Source organism: Periplaneta americana, chromosome 7, assembly GCF_040183065.1.
Source record: "Periplaneta americana isolate PAMFEO1 chromosome 7, P.americana_PAMFEO1_priV1, whole genome shotgun sequence".
NCBI classification, from domain to species: domain Eukaryota; kingdom Metazoa; phylum Arthropoda; class Insecta; order Blattodea; family Blattidae; genus Periplaneta; species Periplaneta americana.
Window position 1 is genome coordinate 68,097,421 of NC_091123.1, and position 22,565 is coordinate 68,119,985.

A 22,565-nucleotide genomic window follows, 5' to 3' on the forward strand; every position below is an offset into this window, starting at 1 on the left:
AGTCTTTTTTTTTTTTTTCAATGTTTTCGATACCTGCTTTTCTATTAAAAATTAATGTTTCTGCTCCATAGAGACATTCTGGTTTAATGACAGTATTATAATGTCTTAATTTTATATGTTTGGACATGCACTTTTTATTGTAAATATTTTGAGTGAGTCAATATGCTGTCTCCATTTTTTGGCATCTAATTTTGTTTGCTTTTCTTTCAGCTCCATTTTCCTGAATCGTTTCACGAAGGTATTTAATTATAATTTTACCATATTTGGTTTCCATATATTTTGGTGCTTGTTTGTTGCAGGTAATGTATTCTGTTTTTTCGAAGGATATCTGGAGACCGATTTTCTCCGCAGTTACTTTTAACAGTTCAATCTGTTTATGAGTTGTTATAAGGTCATGAGTTAAAATTGCTAAGTCATCTGCGAATAATAGGCAATCTATCTTTAATTTTCCTCTGCCTAATGTGATTGGTTGATTAATTTTGAGAATTGTTTTTTGTTTATGCTGTTCTTGTATTACTTCAAGCACACTGTTGAAAAGTAATGGAGAGAATCCATCTCCTTGTCTTACTTCTGTTTTTACTTCGAAGGGTTCTGAAATTTCCCCCATAAACTTAACTTCAGACTTTGTATTTGTCAGCATCTATTTTATGATTGCAAGTTTTGCGGTCTAAACCTTGTTCTTCCAATATTTGGAACAATGATTTATGATCAACCAAATCATAGGCTATTTTGAAGTCAACGAATGTACAGACGAAATGATGGCTACAAATTCTTTGATGTCTTAGGATTAGCTTGAGATACAGGATTTCCTCTGGACATGATCTACCTGGCCTGAAATTTGCTTGATATTATCCAATTTTTGGTTCTAGTCGTTATTGTGATCTGTCAAGCAGGCACTGAGATAAAATATTGTATGGAACTGATAATGAAATTTCTCTATAGTTGTTAACATCCATTCTATCCCCTTTTTTGTGTAATGAGTGAATTAATGCATTCTTCCAATCCTCTAAAATTTGTTCTGTTTGCCAAATATTTTATATAATTGTGGTGATTTCTTTTATGGTATTTGGTCCTACCAATTTGAAGAGTTTTGCTACAATTCCATCATCACCTTCTGCTTTATTGGTTTTTAAATCTTTTAATATGTCTAATGATTTCGTACTCGTCTGGAGGTAATGATTTTGGATTAGATTCTTCAGGTTATTGTGGAAGGAATCTTTGTGTTGCTGCTGGACAATAAGAAATTTTTCGAAATATTTGGCAAGTTCTCTACAATTTTCTTGATTATCTAGTACCAAATGTCCGTTTTCTTTTGGAAGCAAAGATTCTGTAATTAGTTCCTGTGAGTTTAGTTTTGAAAGTTTTGTAAACATCTCGTGTGTTGTTTGTTATGGAAGTCTTTCTCGATTTAGAGTACTTTATCTTTTTCATAGTTTCTTTTGGTTTGTCTAATCAATTTGACATTATATTATTATTATTATTAAGAAAAGGTAGACCACGAGAATATTTGATGGATGGAGTGTGAAGAAGCATGGAGGGAAAGCGCCTATGTGAGGAAGATGCCATGGACAAAAACATTTGGTGGCAGAAGATTATTTTTGCGATGAAGGAGAACTATTTAGTGGAATATTTCTGAATAAGAATTATTATATTACGATTATTATTATTATTATTATTATTATTATTATTATTATCATCAGTGCTTTTTTTTTTTAAGAAAAAGACGGTGGAACTGTGTAAAATTTATTGGAGTGGATGGAGAGATGATTACTGTCTAGTGCACCAGGATTTCAAAGCCTAAATGGTGTTAAATAAAAATCATATTAAAAACATAATTAACCTTTATTTATTTTTACATTTTAATGTACCTTTCAGAAGGAATAAAAATTAAATCCATGTTAGTATAAACTGACTCAGTTTGGGTTAAAGTAATAAGTTGCCCCACAAGGAACGACCACTCATATAAATTGAGGGAAAGAAGGCAGAGGACGGACACTGGAAAGTTTTCTTTTCTCAATCGTACTATCAGGGATTGGAATGCTTTACCTGCAGACTTACTAAAGACTTTACCAACAACCAAAAATATATTTAAAAATAGGCTTAAGGACCTTACTAATAGACGGTAATTATACACAGTATTTAACCCTTTCTTACCTATAGATACCATATGGCAATAATTAACTTTATAGCATTTATATACTTGTGTGTTACATATGAAGGTAAATTTTGTTGGATAACTTCTATTTCAATACATTTTCATCAATATAGTTTTGTTTCAAATGTTGCCACTCCCGTAACTTGGTTCTAATACAGCTATTTGTTTCAACCGAGCCCCTACCACGCTGTAGCGGAGAACTGAGAAATATGTTCCCAAATTGAAGCAGCAGAAAGCCACCATTTGTTTGTTAGAAAACGCGCGGGATTTCGAAACCGCTATTTGAATACGTGTTGTATTGCATATCCGAAAGCTAAATGTTTTTGTTTAAAGGAACAATACTTCCTTTGCGATATATCTTTAATAACATGTGTCTCCTGTCAGCAGAGTTGCTAGGTTTTCTGCGAGGGAAATCGGAATATCAGAAGCTAACTTAAGGCATTATATTTATCATCACTTTATCAAAGAGATTTATAGTTGTTTTCTGCAAAGTAGTATTCGCGTGCTTTTAATGTAATATTCGCCTCCCTGAGAAACACTAAAATACGAAAGACACATAGTAGGCTATAGTGAATACTACAGGCTAATCGTTTTTTTCTTTTATTGACCATGAATATGTTTTAACCATTCGCTACTAAATTAACTTTGCAACTTTTCTTTTTTGGAACCGGTACTGCAACAGTACATCGACGATGAGTCCATGTTTAAACATAGTTCACTGCACTACAAAACGCAGCAATTGTATGTATCTGTTATTAGTGTAAAACCCAATAACAAAACGCTCTTTTTTTTTTGGCCATTAACGCACCTAAAATACACAATGTTGATTACTTGCGAGAACAGCAACTAGGTACAGAAAAGGATTAATCAACAATGTGGTAGAACTAGGGGAACTATTATCTTGCGAGTAGAGTTACCTTACGGCAATCAGCTGGGTTACCTCACAGACTTACTAAATTTTCGCGGGTTACCTCTATGTTTACAATGTAACCATCTGAATCAATATATTAATAAAAATATCGGTAATAGGAAATGCATACTAACTTGTTTAAATTGCGTTCTAGGCTATTATCCCTCAAATCGGGATTTTTATCAATCTCGATCCGCTTTATTGGGATTCAACCAGGCTGTCAGACTTGCATCATTTTCATAGGAACTCCGAAAGTGAATATTCATAACCAAGGTTAATAATGTCTACTTTTTAATTTAATCTGTAGGCTAAACTGTTGTATAAAATCAAAAAGCATTATTATTTATTATTATTATTATTATTATTATTATTATTATTAGTAGTAGTAGTAGTAGTAGTAGTAGTGTAGTAGTAGTAGTAGTAGTAGTAGCAAGTAGCAGGAGCAGCAGCAGCAGCAGCAGTAGTATAAAAAACTGTTTCATTAATCCGTAACTAAGACAAGAGTTACTTTCAATCAGGGATATTAAAAAATTAACTTTTTGTAGTTTATGCAGTTTCTGTTGAGTTGTCCAAAGGAACGATGGTGTGAAAATTCCTTCCTCTAACAGGCTATGTGGCCTAATACTTGTTCTGGGAGATGAATTTGAAATGTGTTATGCCATTAGTTAATGAGTGGTTAGTACATGCAGTATTAATGAACATGTTTCAGCTTTTAGGCTCTGAAATTTGTTTATATATATTTTTTAAACAGGATCTATTTCTACCGTCCCGCGCCGTGGCGTGGTGGTCTAAGGCATACTGCCTAGGACTCGCATTACGGAATGCGCGCTGGTTCGAGTCCTCATGGGGAAGAAATTTTGTCATGAAATTTCGGCCAGTGTATGGGACCGGTGACCATCCAGAATCGTGATGCACTTGGGGAGCTACGATAGGTAGCAAAATCCAGTTGCGAAAGCCAGCTGTAAAGGCTGGGGGGATCATCGTGCTAACCACACGATACCTCTATTCTGGTTGGATGATCGTCCACCTCTGCTTCGGCATGTGGGCGTGAGGCCAGCAGTTGGCTGGTCAGTCTGGGGCCTTCACGGACTGTAGCGCTAAGGATTATTATTATTATTATTATTATTATTATTATTATTATTATTATTATTAATTCTGTATCTTCGAATTCGGCAAATAATTTTATTATTCATGTATGCACTGAAGCAACAGCTGTTTGAAGAAAGGGAAGGATATGGAGTGGATGAAGGACAATAACAATGTATACGGTAATAACGTAGTTTGAGAGGTAACAACTATCTTCGAAATGAGTTGAAACACTGAATGATTCATTGTAGGGTAGAAATTCTCTCTGCGGATTGCACCTATCCATTTTCGGTTAAGGGAATCTTTACTCAGAGGAAATCTGAAGCACAAACAGCCGTATAAATACAATAGTTTGTCTTCTGTAACATAATACGGGCCAAAAATATTGTAGAAATTAAAGATTAACTAATCAGTGAAATGTAACATTCCTTCCTTCTTTATCTTTACATCTGTGTGCATTGCTGCAATTAAAAATAGCACATGAACTAAACCTGTACTTATTCATTTCAACCAAGCAAATGGCCGCCCGTCGGCTGTTCAATTTGGGAACATAACACTAGCGCCAGTGAGCGGTCTAGCGGTTATTTAGCAAGTCTATGGTTTCAACATGGATTGCTCGTAAATTTAATTTGGGTTAGAAAGGGTTAAAGGGTGTAAATGATATGTTGTTATTGAAGTGTTGTATCAGTGAAGAATTATGTTGTGTCAGTGAAGTGTGTTGTATCAGTATGTCGTGTCAGTGAAGTGTGTTGTGTAAGTGAAACGTGTTCCTGTCAGTGAAGCTTTATAGTTTATAGTGGCAGTGCAAAGTATTTGAACAGTGAAATGTTTTTGAAGGATAGAATCAGTGAAATGTGTCGTAGTTCCAGTGCAGTGAGTGAGTTGACAGCAAAATGAGTGTAATGGTGAAAGGTACTTGTGCAAATATGAACATATCATACTTGTGGGTTTTAGTTCGATCTTAGTTTTAAGATACAAATTAGATTTATTTCAAATGTTATTTTAAGTGATCGTTTCATTTAATTTAGGATATTCCCTGTTGTTGTTGTTATTATTATTAATTATTAATTATTGTTAGTATTAATTATTTATTAGTATTATTATTAATTGTATTTTTAATTAATAAGTTTATTATTGTCATTATTGAGTGTAATTAGTTACCACTGGCACTGGGTATATATACATTGCAGTGTGAAAACAAAGGCATTCACCAAACTACATACAGGTACCCAAAATATTAGAAGATTTTCCAAAGCATAGCCATCTCTTCATTATTTTTGTCTTTCCTGTTACATTCTTTCCTTATGATGTCTGTTGCAGCATGGTGATCTTTTAACAATCAAGATTTAACACATTTGTGAGGGTTGAAGTTGATCAAAGGAGACTTAACAATTCTAATAAGCAGGTTCCTCGTAGTGTTAAATAGCAGGAATGATCTCAGTGGAGAGACTAACAAGTTGAATAGGGAGAAGCCTAACAATATATTGATATATTGAGGGCGCAAAATCCGAACATTTCTCGATTCTCTAATGGAAAATATAATAAAATATGGGTAGGCTGCATTGGAGAGACAGTCGCAAGTTTTATGAGTGAACATGTCGCTGACAGAATTACCGTTAAGATAAACATCAGCAATGACATCTCTTCTTTCTAGATACTCTGAAAACTTGATATATCTTGATGTGCTGGGACTCCTGGGAATAGCCATCTTGTATGCATTGAAAATAAACATCTGTTACTATAGTAACCATCGTGCTCTATCATTTGCTACCCATTGCTCATATGCTCGCTCCCATTTGCACTGAATATTATGCCTCGAAGTTGTAAATTTTCTCTCTTCACTCAACTTCACTTGCTCAATACAGGTTGTAGCCTGGTTCATTACGAATCATTTCACATCACTGTGAACTTTCTATTGTTTCACATTCTGAGTCACATAGTTGTCTCAGCTGCCGCACAATCCGCGAATTTGTGCATCAACTTTCCCCTTCTGCGTATTGCTAAATGATGTCACCTGCTCCAACTCAAAGTCATGTTGGATACACTTATCCTTCATCTGTCAATCGCCATTTGCTTCATTGGAATAATATGTCCTGTAGTTCAGAAATTGCAGATGCGACAAAACTGAGCTGAAAATGTGTCAGTCAACTTTCAGGGATGGCACCCTACTGCACCGAATTATAAAAGGTTAGACTAAAATGAGACCTACACATGGGGTACCAGCACGGAAACAGTGGTGTAATGTTTGCAGGGTGCCCCATTCCAACGCTGTAACTTCGTGACTGATAACACAATTGAAATAAATGTGGTCTTGTTTGATGGAGCATATGACTATGATGTGAGCATGACCTTGAGTTTGCACCGTACATGCGTGAGATGCAAGTGGATGGCTGTGGTGACCATTTTGGATTTTTTATTTTTCTCATAATAATATAGACAATCTCAACTTCAAAATGGTTTACATAGTATAGTAATGAATTCTACAACTCACAGTATGGTGACTTTGTACTTTCCAAAGTCAACTTTGGTCCAAAGTGTTGGCTTTTGTTTGTAGATCGAATCAGCAGTTTCCTTGTAGAGAAACCACCACTGGGTCCCAACGTCCTTCGTAGTGTTTTGACGTCAATACGTCTTTAAAATGAGACCTACACATGGGGTACCAGCACGGAAACAGTGGTGTAATGTTTGCAGGGTGCCCCATTCCAATGCTGTAACTTCGTGACTGATAACACAATTGAAATAAATGTGGTCTTGTTTGATGGAACATATGACTATGATGTGAGCATGACCTTCAGTTTGCGCCGTACATGCGTGAGATGCAAGTGGATGGCTGTGGTGACCATTTTGGATTTTTTATTTTTCTCATAATAATATAGACAATCTCAACTTCAAAATGGTTTACATAGTATAGTAAATGAATTCTACAACTCACAGTATGTTCATTCCTTTTAAGTAAATCATACATTTGAAATAAATTGTACTGAAAGCCATGGTAACTTATGTTACACAAAAGGAACTGTATTTCACATCAAGTTCTAAAAACGCCAATCTCTGTTCTGTTTAATGGTGCAAAAGTTTAAAATTGTTACATGAAAGACTAAAAACACAAATTAATAAAACATATCTCTGCAATATCTCTTATCATTAAACATCATGGTAACATATGTTACACACTCCAACGGTAAATTACGTTACATCAGGCATTGTACTCTTAATGAAAGATCTAATGTATATTTCAAATATTTTTGAATACTGAGAACATTTTCTCATGTCAAAACTAAGTACTAATGCAAAGTATATTAATAACACATGATATTCTGTAAGGAATTTAAAAATAAAAATTACAATGCTCTTCTGGCTTACAATAAAAAAAATATGCATCAAATCACGTCCGATGGCAAACATTCACAGCAGTCCTATGCTCCCACATGAAGTGACAGGATATGAATGAATGATGATAGCAATATAAATACAAGGAGACAGTTTGCATTTCACTTTCTCAACAGGATAAAAATATGTCATCTTTTTGCGCTGGTCATTTTGTTCCATTACGGTAATGACATTTCTGAAGAGACTGTCTTCATACTCCACTTCAAAGTGCTACATTATCAGATAGATTTCTCAGAACAGTGTCATTGTATGCAGCAATTGTATTCTTTGTCTGGGTTAGATTGTCAGAACAAAGGGCGAAAGAATGTTTCCAGAATACCATGCTGATACAGTTAAAATGTTGTTGACTTGAGGCTGATGCCAAAGCACTTCAAATTTCATCCTGATGAAAGTATGTGAAATAGTCAGCGAAGTCTACATTCAAAATGGCAAGAGTATCATCAACACTGCTCTTCTTGTGTCATTAATATGTTTTAGATTGGGCTCTCAATATAATATGTTCAGTAATTTGAGGGAAGAACTCGCGTATATAATTTGATAAATCATCTACACTTCCTTCATTGCAAGTTTCAGGATTTAAGTGTCAAGTTACTGGATTATTGCCTATGTCAATAATTGTTTCATAATGTACAACTTCCTTACTACATATCTTCTCTTAGGTGAATTTGGTGGTAATGTTCTTTTTGCTTTAGTAATGGCTTTATCAAGAGAGTTACGCGATTTATATGCAACAGTACTTCCAGAAATTCCGGAGTTATTCATGTTGGTACTGTTTGCGTTATCTTCTTCGATTCCCTGTACTTTTGTACCACTTACAAGTTCTCATTCTCTCTTCCTGCTTCAGAATCTCTCTCTTGGATTTTGGTAGTTTGGCCATTTTTTTTTTGTCTGCTCTTTTTCACAGCTTCTTTGATCTTCAATTTGCGATCATTAAATTTTTCACTTTTCTTTAACTTTTCACGGTATTTCCTCGTCTTTTCAGCTGTTGTAAGTGGCATGTGTAGAAATGTTCAAATCTGCAATTTTCACAAATAATTAGAAATCATTTATGGAGCTTTATTTATGAAGTCATTCTTGTTTAGTCAATTATAGCTCTTATTTTATTATTTTATAGGTATTTTTATATATCTACGTATATCCAATTTTCAGAATACAATCGCAATATAGGCTACAGAACTTTTGTAACATTGACTTACAACATGGAACATAACAAAATTGTAAGTTGTTATAGTGAAATATGTCTCTTAAATGTATTCAGAAACTTTACTAGCTGCTACTACATACTTCATGCAATAATATTCTAACAATAACTATATGTGTCTTAAGATTTGTTATTTTTGATGACAGTTATATCTTACATGTCTAAGGGAGTAACTTAAGTTATAAAAATTAAAATAATATAGTCCCTGATGTGTGTGTTGGACACCCATAGCAATTTATATTTATAGTTAACAACACAGGAAGTAACAAATATTGTCTCAACACTATTACGGTATGCTAAAACTTTCGAAGTAATAGAAAAATATATTGCGCATGGTAAGTTACGTTATGGTACATTGAAACAAGGACTCTTAATTAGTTATTATCCTAGTCATTACACACTAAAAATTTTGATTGAACTGTTTCTTTTATGTTATATTAGGTGTAAAATAATAAATAAATAAAAAGGTTTCCGCTTTATCAGAATACTCAATATATTAGGACTTACCAAATATCCTTCACTTCTTGCAAAAATAGTTCAGATGAAAAACATTAAACTTCAGCTGCTGCCATTTTACTACAGGTTCGTTCCAACAAGCGGTTCATGGATCAGTTCATGTACGGTTCCTGTACCATTTTATGCGCATGCGCTAGTTGAGCATCTGCTATGGGATTGAAACTGGATTGGATGCTGTTGGTACGATTTTGCGAATTGTTATGTACTAAATCCAGAGATGCTATAACTATGATCATCTTTGCTAAGAACGGGATGCTTAATTATTGTTTCGCAGCTAATTCTAATTGCAGAAAATAGAATTTCGATCACATTCTATAAAAAGATGACAAAAAATATGGAAGGCAAGAATTCCACTAATTCAATGTCGTGTACTGGGGGATTCTCATCTAAAAATAGTTCTTTTTTTAATTATTAATTTATGCACGTTATTTATTGTACTTTTAATCAAAGCTGCATATATTGAAATTGTAATTAACTATTTCAATACCCAAATAATTTCCATTCCCTTTCTTTTTGGCAAAAATTTAAATGAAATCTCTAGTTTTATTATTCATCTGCACTGTCACTTTTCATCTTAACCTCACTGATGTGAACAGTTGATCATGTTTTTCTTCAGTATCCAGGAGACATTGGTTAGCTTATGTGCATGCATGTCGCATACTCTTCCGTACATGCCTCAATTCGCTGACTACTTCTGACAGTTCCGAACCCGTGTCAAAAGTTTGTTGGAACGCTTGACTGCAGTTCATGTTTCCAGTTCAGGACTGGTTCGGATTGTGTTGGAACACTTTTTCTGTACCGATCATGCTCACGACAGTTAGGGACGGTTTCTGACTTGTTGGAATGAACCTTACAATAACAGGAGAAACTTTAGACCATTTCCCACTGATATCCTCCATGTTGCCTTTTCTTGCATTACCAACAGAAGCAACTATACCATGTCAGTTTCAAATTAATGTAGGCCATGTAAAAAATTCTTATACTTCATCTATCATTATTTGTTATCAGATTATTCGAATGAGAACAAGCTCTAAAAACCTTAACTAACCAAACCTAACCTTCGTCATATTAATCAACGCTTCATACCGAATTTAGTATTTAGAGGATTATTACATATTATCATTACTTTTGACGAGTTCTTTTTTATGTTGGCGACATTGATTATATACAATTGTGTGCAAAAACGGCATAATTGCATATGGTCTAAAGAATATCCCAAGATCATTTTGGAGGGAAAAAATAGTAATGCAATACACTTCATTGTCACTACTATAAATTCATGTGATTAGAAATATAAGAGTCACCTTTCATTGGCTAAATTTCCCTTTCAGTATGGAATGGGCCATAACAGACTGAGGCAGCTATTCTCTTGTCACTATCTAAACACAATTCATTCCAAAGAATTGAAAACAACATGTCTAATCCACATAGAGTCATAATTGCTACAGGTCGATATTCCAGATGTAATTTCTATTCCAGGTTGCTAGATTTATATGTCGAATAAAGCCAACTTTGGTTCTATAAATTGCAACTTTATTACAATTTATTCGACATATATAAAACAAATATTGTACTGATTAAATTCTATTAAGATATGTACTTCAACGAATTTAATAAGTAAAAGGGGAAGAAGAAAGAATATGGAGAAATTTTTGCGTCCAGAACGACTAGATTTGGACCCTGCATCGCAATCATCATCTCAGGAATGGGAGTACTGGAAGAATACTTTTACTAATTTCTTGGCAGCCAATGCAGGAGGACAACTTACAGAAGAGTTGAAACTTCAGCTGTTAATAAATCACATATCTCCTAAAGTTTATTCATTTATAAAAGATTGTAATAACTATACGGCAGCTATAGTTTACCTTGAATCTGTGTTTGTAAAACCCACGAATGAAATTTTTGCAAGACATCGTCTAGCTACAAGACGACAACTGCAACACAAAACTGTAGATGAATATTTGCAAGCACTTAAACTATTGGGGAAGGACTGCAAATTTAAAGCAGTTTCAGCAGAAGAAAATGCAAATGAATGCATCCGCGATGCTTTTATTACTGGACTATTATCATGTCCGATTAGACAATGTCTTTTAGAAAATATTACATTAAATTAGATGAAGCATTTTCCCAAGCACGAGCCTTGGAGATGGCTTTCAGACAATCAGAAGAATATGGGTATAATAATGTGTCATCAGTCAGTGCAGCATCAGGTAATGTGCAAGAGATAAGTAAGATGTCTAATGAATCACATCATCCTGATAGTGTACTAGCCATTGCGCAAAAACAATTTAACAAGTGTTTCTTCTGTGGTTTCAATCGTCATATGAGAAGTAATTGTCCCGCTTTAAATGCTATTTGTAATACTTGCAAGAAGAAAGGACACTTTGCTAAGGTATGTCAATCTAAAAGGAAAGTTTATGATGCTGTAATAGCTGCAACAGATCGAAACAAACTTTCAGATGCTTGCATTAGTTCGAGTTGTACTCTCTGTGGGGCTTCAACTACTTTTTTAAATAAATCTATCTCACTAGTTAAAATTAATGGAGTGCAAGCTAAAGCTCTCATTGATACAGGAAGTACCACCAGCTTCATTAACAGTTCATTAGTAAACAGACATAATTTTGAAACGACACCTGCTGATGTGCAGATTGCAATGGCATCATCAGTACTCATTTCTCATGTGAGAGGTAGCTGTAATGCTACTACAGAACTTGAAGATCACATTTATCGAGATGTCGTGCTATTAATTATGGATGACTTGTGTGCTGATATAGTACTTGGGCATGATATACTCAAACTTCATTCTTCTATTGAAATTGTTTTTGGGGGACCTCGTGAAGCCCTTTATGTTTGTGGGCTTGCTACTGCTTCCATATCGCCTGTGTCATTATTTTCTAATCTCACTCAGGATTGTCATCCTATTGCTATAAAGTCTCGTATACATTCACGAAAAGACAACAAATTCATAGAATCTGAGATCGCCAAACTTTTAAGTGAAGGCATAATTGAAAAGAGTACATTGCCGTGGAGGGCACAAGTTCTTGCTACTTCGAGTACTAATCATAGGAAGCGAATGGTTGTTGACTATTCACAAACCATAAATAAATTTACACTACTTGATGCGTACCCTCTTCCTAGTATTGAAAGCACTGTTTCAGAAGTAGCTAAATATCAATATTTTAGTACTGTCGATTTAAAGAGTGCATATCATCAGATACCCATTGTTGAACATGAGCAATCTTATACAGCTTTTGAAGCCTGTGGACAACTTTATCAATTTCTGCGAATTCCATTTGGTGTTACGAATGGCGTGGCATGTTTCCAGAGGGTGATTAATTCAATTATCAGTAATGAAAACTAAATGGAGTATATGCTTACTTAGACGATATTACTGTGTGTGATACTAGATCACGATAAAACTTGAGAAAGTTTCTTGAACTCTCAATGAAGGCAAACGTAAATTCTCTACTAAATCCCTTAACCTCCTAAGTTATCAAATTATAAACAACACTATTAAACCTAATCCTGATCGTATTCGCCCTTTACTGGATCTACCTATTCCTAAAGATCAACAGTCACTAAAAAGAGCAATTGGGATGTTTTCACACTATGCTAAATGGGTACGAAATTTTTCTGATAAAATACGACCCTTAATACAATGCAGAGAATTTCCTATTCCTATTCATGTTTGTACTGCCTTCAAGGAAATAAAATCTGATATCGTCAAGTCGGTTGTAGTCTCTGTAGAAGAAGGAGTTCCATTCTTGGTTGAGACTGATGCTTCTGATTTTGCTATAGCTGCAACTTTGTCCCAGTCTGGAAGGCCAGTAGCGTTCTTTTCTAGAACCCTTTCTGAAAGTGAACATTGCCATTCTGCTGTAGAGAAAGAGGCTTACACTATTGTTGAATCACTACGAAAATGGAAGCATTACCTAATAGGACGCCCATTTTTGCTGTTAACCGATCAAAAGTCAGTATCTTTCATGTTTAATTCTACTAAACATGGAAAAATAAAAAATGAGAAGATTGAATGCTGGAGATTAGAGTTATCATGTTACAAATTTGATATTGTCTATCATCCTGGAAAGGATAACACAGTAGCTGATACATTATCCAGAGTCTGCTCATCCTCATCTGCTAGAATTCCTACTCTTTATCAGCTTCACCAGTCTCTCTGCCATCCTGGTGTAGTGCGAATGGCACATTTTATTCGTTGTGGTAATTTCCCGTATTCCTTAGAAGATGTCAAGAAGATGACTGCATCATGTCCAGTGTGTGCAGAAATTAAACCTCATTTCTACAAAGGAGAAGATCGACTAATTAAAGCAACATCACTTTCGAGCGTCTGAATATAGATTTTAAAGGGCCAATACCTTCAAAAACTAGCAATGTATACTTACTCACAATTGTCGACAAGTATTCCAGATTCCCATTTGCATTCCCTTGCAGTGACATTTCAACTTCGACAGTCATACACAGATTATCAACTTTATTCACGATTTTTGGAGTCCGTCATTTATCCATTCTGATCGAGGCTCTGCTTTTATGTCGCAGCAACTTAAACAGTATCTTTGTTCACAAGGAATAGCAACTAGCCGCACTACAGCATATAATCCCCAAGGGAACAGACAAATTGAGAGATATAACGGAATAATTTCGAAAACTATAGAACTGATCTTAAAATCTCGAGGTCTTCCAGTTATACAATGGGAGACTGTTCTTCAGTAATCCTTAAATGCTATTCGATCTCTGTTATGTACAGCAACTAACACAACACCACATGATTGTATGTTCTCACACTCCAGACGCTCTGCAAATGGATCTATGCTACCGACGTGGTTGACAACACCGGGAACTGTATTCATGAGAAGAAACGTTCGTGCAAGCAAGTTCGATCCATTAGTTGAAGAAGTTCAGTTGATAGAGGCAAACCCTACCCATTCTTATGTCCGAACATCTAATGGAAGAGAGATGACTGTATCGAATCGACAACTTGCTCCGAAAGAACAGATGTCTGTTTTTGAGGAGAGGGATGAAATTCAAATGGAAGACTTCGAAAATGATGACAACCAGAATACAGCTATTTCTAAATCTTCACAAAGCCCGAGAATAACAGAAAGGAGTGATTCCAATTTGAATGAGTCTTATGGAAGAAATGCCGAGACTAAGTCAAACGAGAACAATATACCGGTATCTCGTTCTGGCAGAGTAGTGAAACCCCCAAGTTACTTACTGGACTATATTCAATACTGACCTGGGGGAGAATGTAATGAGTTTTATAGTTAAATCGACCATATCCATAATGATCGATTCTTCTGTTTTGTTTTGTTTATGTATCCAAGGTATTTGTTTATGTAACCAGGTAGCTAGATTTATATGTCGAATAAAGCCAACTCTGGTTCTATAAATTGCAACTTTATTACAACTACCACGTTACTCAGCATTGAAAAATTGATGATAGCAAGATGAGGCCAAATATTCATCAGGGATTCCTGACATAACCATGCCAATAACAGTGGAGCTACCCGTCACTGATCCATATCCTTATCAAACCCTACCTTACTTAACCTTTTCACTGGCAGTAGGGCTATTTGTCACTATTCTATCTTAATCCTACCTGGCAGTAGGGCTACTTGTCACTAATCTATCTCTTTATCAAACCATACTTTACCTAACCTTGTCACTGACAGTAAGGCTACAGATGTTATATTATATTTCTGCCTCTGTGCAACGTCATATTTGCAGTGAGGAGGAAGAGTGATTGCAAACGGTTATAATGGTTAATATACTGACGCCCACGACCAAGATAAGCCACTTGAAATTTAACGGTCACTCATTGGCAGAGATATAATGCAACATCTGTACTTGTCACTGATCAATCTCCTTATCAAACTCTACTTTATCTCACCTTGTCACTAACAGTGGGGCTACTTTTCACTAATGTGTTTCCTTATCAAACCCTACTTTACCTAACCTTGTTACTGATAGTGGAGCTACTTGTCATAATCTATCTCATCAAACCCTACTTAGCTTTACCATTGACACTGGGCTACTTGTCACGGATAATGAAGCTATGTACTGTACTTGTCACTAAGAGTGAGGAGGAGGTACAAGTAATGTCAGACCCATTATCGTTCTGTTAAAAAAAATAATTATGCCTCTTTTCTTTCTCCATAACTAAGACATCCATAGAAATAGGCACCCAGCAGCCATTTTTTCAGTAGTATGATGAAGAAAATTTAAATTTAGGCTAAGTTTAATTTTCAGTTAAAACAACTTCCTATAGCAAAAAAATATAAAATAAAATAAATACACAAAAATAAAAGAATCTAAAATAACTTATATTTGCAAAAAAAATAATAATAGGTCTAATACAAATAAAAAATAAATAAACAAAAATAAAAGAATCTGACAAACTTTTTATAATTTCGCCTATTGTATTGTAGGCTTGATAAACTGAAGCAGAATTAAACAACAGTTAGTGAAAAAGTTAACAAAATTGCTTTTGTTTATAATAACAAAGCATCTAACCACACACATTTAAAAGAACTCGGGCTTACAGTACAGAAGTTTCGTGAAAATTTTCAGTTTATCAAATTACCGTATTAACCTATGTCTTTTCAGTAATTTCCTTAAAAAATGTCACTCTTAAACCAACAAATTTTAACAATACTGTACAAAAAAGTTTACTCTGACTTTGGCCGAGGTACGTAAGTGTTTGTCGAACGCAAAAAACGCCTGTAGTGTTCGTCCCGAACACTGTTCTTTAAGAATGCTGCTTTCCAGAAAATAAACGTTATTTTTTTACATTCACTTTTGCTCGGAAGTGTTTACAAACTGAACGAGAAATTATTAATAAATCTGAAAATATTTTCTACATTAAATTACTTCTGTTATGTACGATTATCATTTAATTATCCCCTCTTTGTCTCTCATTTTTATCTCTCCCGACCCTATTCAGTAAACCTATATACTATACGTCTAATATATACGAAGTATATGAACTTCGGTACATCAACAAAGACAAGCTTGAGCAAACTGCTGAAAATTTTCTACCAGTTCTTAATTAATTTCGCATTGAATGAATATAAACCAAATGCATATCTGCAAACGGATATGCGTCATTCACTTACACTCTTAAGGTCGAAGTGCATACTTGGCATTTAAAAATGAAGTTTACACAAACATGTCCTGAAATCATAATAAACATGCGCCACTTCTACGACGTTACCAAACTAGGTTTATGTGTCATTTCTACACTTCAATCACGACTTACAGATAAATATATTCAAATAACTTAAGACAGCAAACGAAAACTGAATTAATCTGCCTCAAGATTTCAATGTTATACGTTATAATGCCATATATCTTCATGTGATCTACTGAAAGACACTCTAAACTGTAAACATTGAGGATAAATACAACAAATTAACAATACAAACAGAAGTGCATACATCCAAGATGTTTTTTTAAATGGCCTGTTTAAAATTAGGGTCATTATAATAGCTAGGTTCTGTAATGATTTTTCACTTACCATGTCGTCAGAACTGTCTTTAACCATTGTTCCTGCGATGTTTTCTGAAAGAAAAGTCACCCCACGTCATATGCAGTCATAAAGTGATGCACTGGTATAGGCTTACAATAGGCCTATAATATGGTTTTCTAGCACGAAACAGAAAACAAATATAATTTCATAAATAAGCAACGATAATTGAATAATCTTAAATAAACACCACATATGTTTCACTTAATTATATAATTATATCACCAACAATTCAAAGTAGAAATTAATATATGGTACTAAAGTTTCATGCATCATGAAGGCAGCAATCACCTTTCCCTTGAGGTGCAGGAGCTTCTGATGCAGTTTTTTCCAGTGATGACATTTTTGACACCATACAATTGCCTACAGTCTAATTCTAAATTTTAAATCTTTTATAAAAACGTATATACAATAACTTATTCCGGATACATCTCACAGATAAGTATGTTTTTTAATATTTCTTGCCGCAATATCACCATTGCTAACCACAATGAATTTAACAACGACGTAGTCGTTTACTGCAGTTTCGAGTTCGGGGACATGGCTGAAAACGATGAAAAAACTATTCCTAGGTTGGCAATACATGCTTGGTACGATGTTTAAATCGAAAACTCAAATCGGAAGAGCCGAAGTAACATTAAAATGTTTGGAAATACTATGATGATTGGATGGTGGAAATAATTACAAAAGAAGTATTAAAGCTATGATATGAATAACACAGAATAACTTCCGGAGAGCTAACTGCTAATGCAAAGTATCAATTGCCAGAATAACATAGATATTAGAGATTACATATCTTTGTAAAGATAAACATAATTGATTAGGTAGACAAAGTAATAACCTATATCTTGCGCAGTTCGTGTAATGGAACGTGCATGAACAATGTCAGAGAAAGGTAATTGATAACTAACATATCTTGGCAGTCGTGGTAGGTATATGAGAGAATACCAGAATTGCTTAATTTTTGTGTGATCTCATTTACAGAACATCATAGGGTTCACTTTGGGGAAGAAGCCGATACCTTCGGTAAAGATAATGAAATTGTGGTACAGAAACCAGACGATGGAAAATATACAGCACACCTTGGTTTTTTGCAAGTGGGCCATCGATATTCAATATTAGTGACTTTGCCAAAAAATCTCTGTCAAATTAGTGAGTCTCCCGAGTGGCGAGAAGCAAATAAATCGCAGAACGTTCCCAATGTAAACTGCAAATTTCTGAGCGTTTCGAAAGGTGATACTGGAGTAATATTAAAATTAGAATTGTTCGCATATAAAGAGAAATTACTGAAAGAAGAACTGTGTTTAGAATGTTCTGATAGTACATTGCTGACACTCACACTAATGGCACGAGTGTTGGGTAAGATTTAAAATATTTCAGTTCTGATATCTAGTGTTGTAGACATATGTTCATCCCTCTTTCACTGACTGAGTGGAATTTTGTCCGTTTTTCAGGTAGAGGAAAAGGAACACCTTTACTTAGGAACGGAATAAAATGCATCGGAGTTGAATTGGAAGACGAATCAGAAGCATCGGATTGGCAAGGATTTGATTAACTTTAAAATATATTAAAATAAATTTTCTTATGGAGTCCATACTTTAATCAGGGAGTCAATTCTCGTACATTTGCCAATGTAAGCAACTTCCTATGTACTTTGTAAAATATATGTATACAATGTATATGTGTGAATATGCAGAGTCGAAATTCGGTTAATTGAAGGGGGTGAGAATGAGGTAGTCCATTTAATTTAACGAAAATGGTGTTCTGTTCGAGTTCATTCCTTATCATATGAGGAAGCTATTAAAATATAAAAATTACTCAACAAAAGAAATTATGATACCGTATCTAGAGGATTGGAGTCTTAAACTTTTAACATGCTTCACTGTAAAATTTTGTCTGTGTGGCTTAAGACTATGTCATTCTCACCTCTTCAGTTTTTTTAATATATTCAATCAGCTTCATTATTTCAAATACAACAATATACGGTACATTCACAAATGAAAATGTGAATTAACAATATGCTTACATACCTCTGAATATTATGCTCACATATATTAGTCTTTTCTGGCCAATTTAATATTTATATTGTGATATATTGACGATTATGTACCGGTAACAGTATTTAAAGAGAGTAATAACTTCTGCTATTTTTATATTATTTTACCTGTATGCACAGCAATGCACGTTTTCAAAATAAAACATTTCACTTGTTGACCCTATAATTGTTTAAATTAATAAAGAGCAAGTTTCAAGTCTCCCATGAATATTTTTAGGATTTGTAGCCTATATAGGTAAACTTAGATTAAGATGCATTCAAATAGCTACAGCAGATTATGAAGAGGTAGGTAGCTGAAGCTGATAGTGGAAGTCAAGAATATTATTTTGTTATTAGTCTCTATTTCCATTATACTTCAAGTATTCATGGGTTCAGTAGGCCTACATCTTGCTATTTAGTAACAGATGAAATGAAGTGCAGAAGACGTCCAAAGTTGCAGTCTCCGATATTTTTCTTAGCATAATACGATTTTTAAAAGGTTGATATCAACATGGGTACGAGTTATCAAAAAGTGCCACCAACAGGGACGATATGCGTTTCTAATATAAATAAAACAAGTAGGCCTATGTCATAATATATCAAGAACATGGCAAACGAATGTGAATAAAAGATCTGCAAATATTAGAATTATATTTCTGTAGGCTACTTATGTATAATACAGAATAATATTTTAACATTGGAATAAAGCAGTCCCCTAACTGTCCATTGTACAACTCAAATCAAGAAATGGATTCAGAACACCTCAAAATTTGTGCGTCAGTGGCAGACCATGACAATATCTTTGAAAAATATTGGGGTGCAAGAGGTCAAATGACTTAATTGTTAAACTCCTGGCATTAGAAAACAACATTTTAAAAAATTACCTTTAACCTTTAAGTATCTGGGGTCTGTTCTTGTTAATGTTACATAAGGACCATTACTGAATAGTGAAATTCGTAGAAATATTTTTATTAAAAAATTTTCGGTTAAGTGGTGCCAACATTGGACACTTTTGCAGTTAATTTACTGGTCCATTTAAAATTATTGTTTACACTTATAATTCTATTCAAAGTTGAATATACTACTTATATGTGCGAAAAGCGTAAGTCCTACTATCAGAAGGTGTTTCAGAGTCTATGTTTTACTTACAGATCTCATTAACGCAGATACATATAGTTCACAAAGGTGCATACTTTTAGCCTTCTACTTATTCAATCAGCTGATAAATTATCACAAAAGGTGTAGGATTTATTTCCCAATAGATTGTCAGATTTGTGGTAGATATAACTCTGAACAACTGCAGTTTCAGAAAATTGGTAAGTAAAGAATGAAACACGTGCTACATACCCAACTCATAAATCTGGACGCTTGACTGAACAATTCATCCAGCTCTCTGTAAATTTAAAAAGGGCAAATGAGCCAAGCCATCTCTCCAGCTATCCATAAATCTGAATAAGTGATAGCACTATCTGCTCAACTCCTTATAAATACGACTGAGCTATCTACTTAGCTCACTATAAATTTGAACGATTGACTGATCTATTTACCCAACTACCTACAGATCCGAATGAGAGCTCAGTTTCCTACAAATCCAAACAAACAATAAGCGATCTGTGTAACTCCATATAAATTGAAATGGGCGACAGCTATTTCCCTAGCACCATATAAATCCAAATGAGTGACTCAGCTATTTATCCAACTCCCTGTAAATCTGAATGAGGGAACTATCTGCAAAACTTCCCATAACTAAACCAAGCAACTGAAGCATCTAGCCTACATAATTCTCTATAAATATGAATGAGTGCCAGCTATTTACCCAACTCCCTATAATCTGAATGAGTGCCCGCTATTTACCCATTCCCTATAAATCAATCTGAATGAGTGCCAGCTATTTACCCAATTCCCTATAAATCAATCTGAATGAGTGCCCGCTATTTACCCAATTCCCTATAAATCAATCTGAATGAGTGCCCGCTATTTACCCAATTCCCTATAAATCAATCTGAATGAGTGCCAGCTATTTACCCAATTCCCTATAAATCAATCTGAATGAGTGTCCGCTATTTACCCAATTCCCTATAAATCAATCTGAATGAGTGCCCGCTATTTACCCAATTCCCTATAAATCAGTCTGAATGAGTGCCCGCTATTTACCCAATTCCCTATAAATCAATCTGAATGAGTGGCCGCTATTTACCCAATTCCCTATAAATCAATCTGAATGAGTGCCAGTTATTTACTCAATTCCCTATAAATCTATCTGAATGAGTGCCAGTTATTTACCCAATTCCCTATAAATCAATCTGAATGAGTGCCCACTATTTACCCAATTCCCTATAAATCAATCTGAATGAGTGACAGCTATTTACCCAATTTCCCATAAATCAATCTGAATGAGTGCCAGTTATTTACCCAATTCCCTATAAATCAATCTGAATGAGTAACAGCTATTTACTCAATTCCCTATAAATCAATCTGAATGAGTGCCAGTTATTTACCAAATTCCCTATAAATCAATCTGAATGAGTGACAGCTATTTACCCAATTCCCTATAAATCAATCTGAATGAGTGCCAGTTATTTACCCAATTCCCTATAAATCAATCTGAATGAGTGCCCGCTATTTACCCAATTTTCTATAAATCAATCTGAATGAGTGACAGCTATTTACCCAATTCCCTATAAATCAATCTGAATGAGTTCCAGTTATTTACCCAATTCTCTATAAATCAATCTGAATGAGTGCCAGCTATTTACCAAACTCCCTACAAATCTGAACAACCAACTGAGTTATTTGTTCAACTCCCTATTAATCCGAACAAGTGACTGAGCTATCTACTAAACTCCCTATAAATTCAAAATGAGTGAGTTGTCTACATAACTCCCTAAATCCATACGAGTGACTGAGCTATTTACCTCAACTGCCCATAATTCTGAGCAAGTGAATAAGGTCTCTACCCACCTTACAAACTGAATGAGAGACCGAGCTATTTTTTTTTATTTGGTTATTTTACGACACTTTATGAACTGCTAAGGTTATCTAGCATCTGAATGAGATGGTGATAATGCCAGCGAAATGAGTCCAGGGTCCAGTGCCGAAAGTTACCCAGCATTTGCTCTTAATAGGTTGAGGGAAAACCCTGGAGAAAACCTCAATCAATTAACTTGTCCCAACCAGGATATGAACCTGGGCCTGCTTCGTTTCACTGTCAGGCATACTAACCTTTACTCCACAGCGGTGGACCTGAGCTATCTATCCAGGTCCCTGTAAATCTAAACATCTCTTGAGATATGTTTCATAAAATTTAAATAAAAAGTACAATTTCTGTTATAATTTAGAATAAAAATGTCAACATTTGTACAATAAGTACTAAGAGAGTGGTGTGCCTTGGTTTCCCAAACTGCATTCTTGACCAGATAAGTCTCACAGTTCTCAATGCGTAATATACTATTAAATAACATGCAGTACCAACGGGAGGAGGTACTTTGTGACCACTACTTAAATGTTTTTTTAGTAGGTTATTTTACGACGCTTTATCAACATCTTAGGTTATTTAGCATCTGGATGAGATGGTGATAATGCTGGTGAAATGAGTCCAGGGTTCAGCACCGAAAGTTATCCAGTTGCTCATATTGGGATGAGGGAAAACTCCGGAAAAAAACCTCAACCAGGTAACTTGCCCCAACCGGGAATCGAACCCAGGCCACCTGGTTTCACGGCTAAACACCA

At 34.8% G+C, this 22,565-nt stretch overlaps 2 protein-coding genes across 2 annotated transcripts in view; one reads left to right on the top strand and one right to left on the bottom strand.

Moving 5' to 3' along the window:
• Adar (Adenosine deaminase acting on RNA) overlaps positions 1-17,312 on the bottom strand; it is a 103,526-nt gene extending 86,214 nt beyond the window's left edge. Inside the window, exons 1-2 of the mRNA XM_069830859.1 lie at positions 17,093-17,312; positions 16,793-16,836 (exon numbers count right to left, since the gene is read on the bottom strand). Coding sequence (XP_069686960.1) covers positions 16,793-16,836; positions 17,093-17,156 — 108 coding nt within the window. The 5' untranslated portion in view covers positions 17,157-17,312. The remainder of the gene's footprint in view (positions 1-16,792; positions 16,837-17,092) is intronic.
• A 112-nt stretch (positions 17,313-17,424) lies between these two features.
• Positions 17,425-19,019, top strand: LOC138702772 (adipose-secreted signaling protein). Its single transcript, XM_069830073.1, has 3 exons — positions 17,425-17,696; positions 17,786-18,160; positions 18,256-19,019. The coding sequence occupies exons 1-3, from the start codon at positions 17,684-17,686 to the stop codon at positions 18,354-18,356; spliced, it is 489 nt and encodes a 162-aa protein (XP_069686174.1). The 5' UTR covers positions 17,425-17,683; the 3' UTR covers positions 18,357-19,019.
• Positions 19,020-22,565: the final 3,546 nt, after the last annotated feature.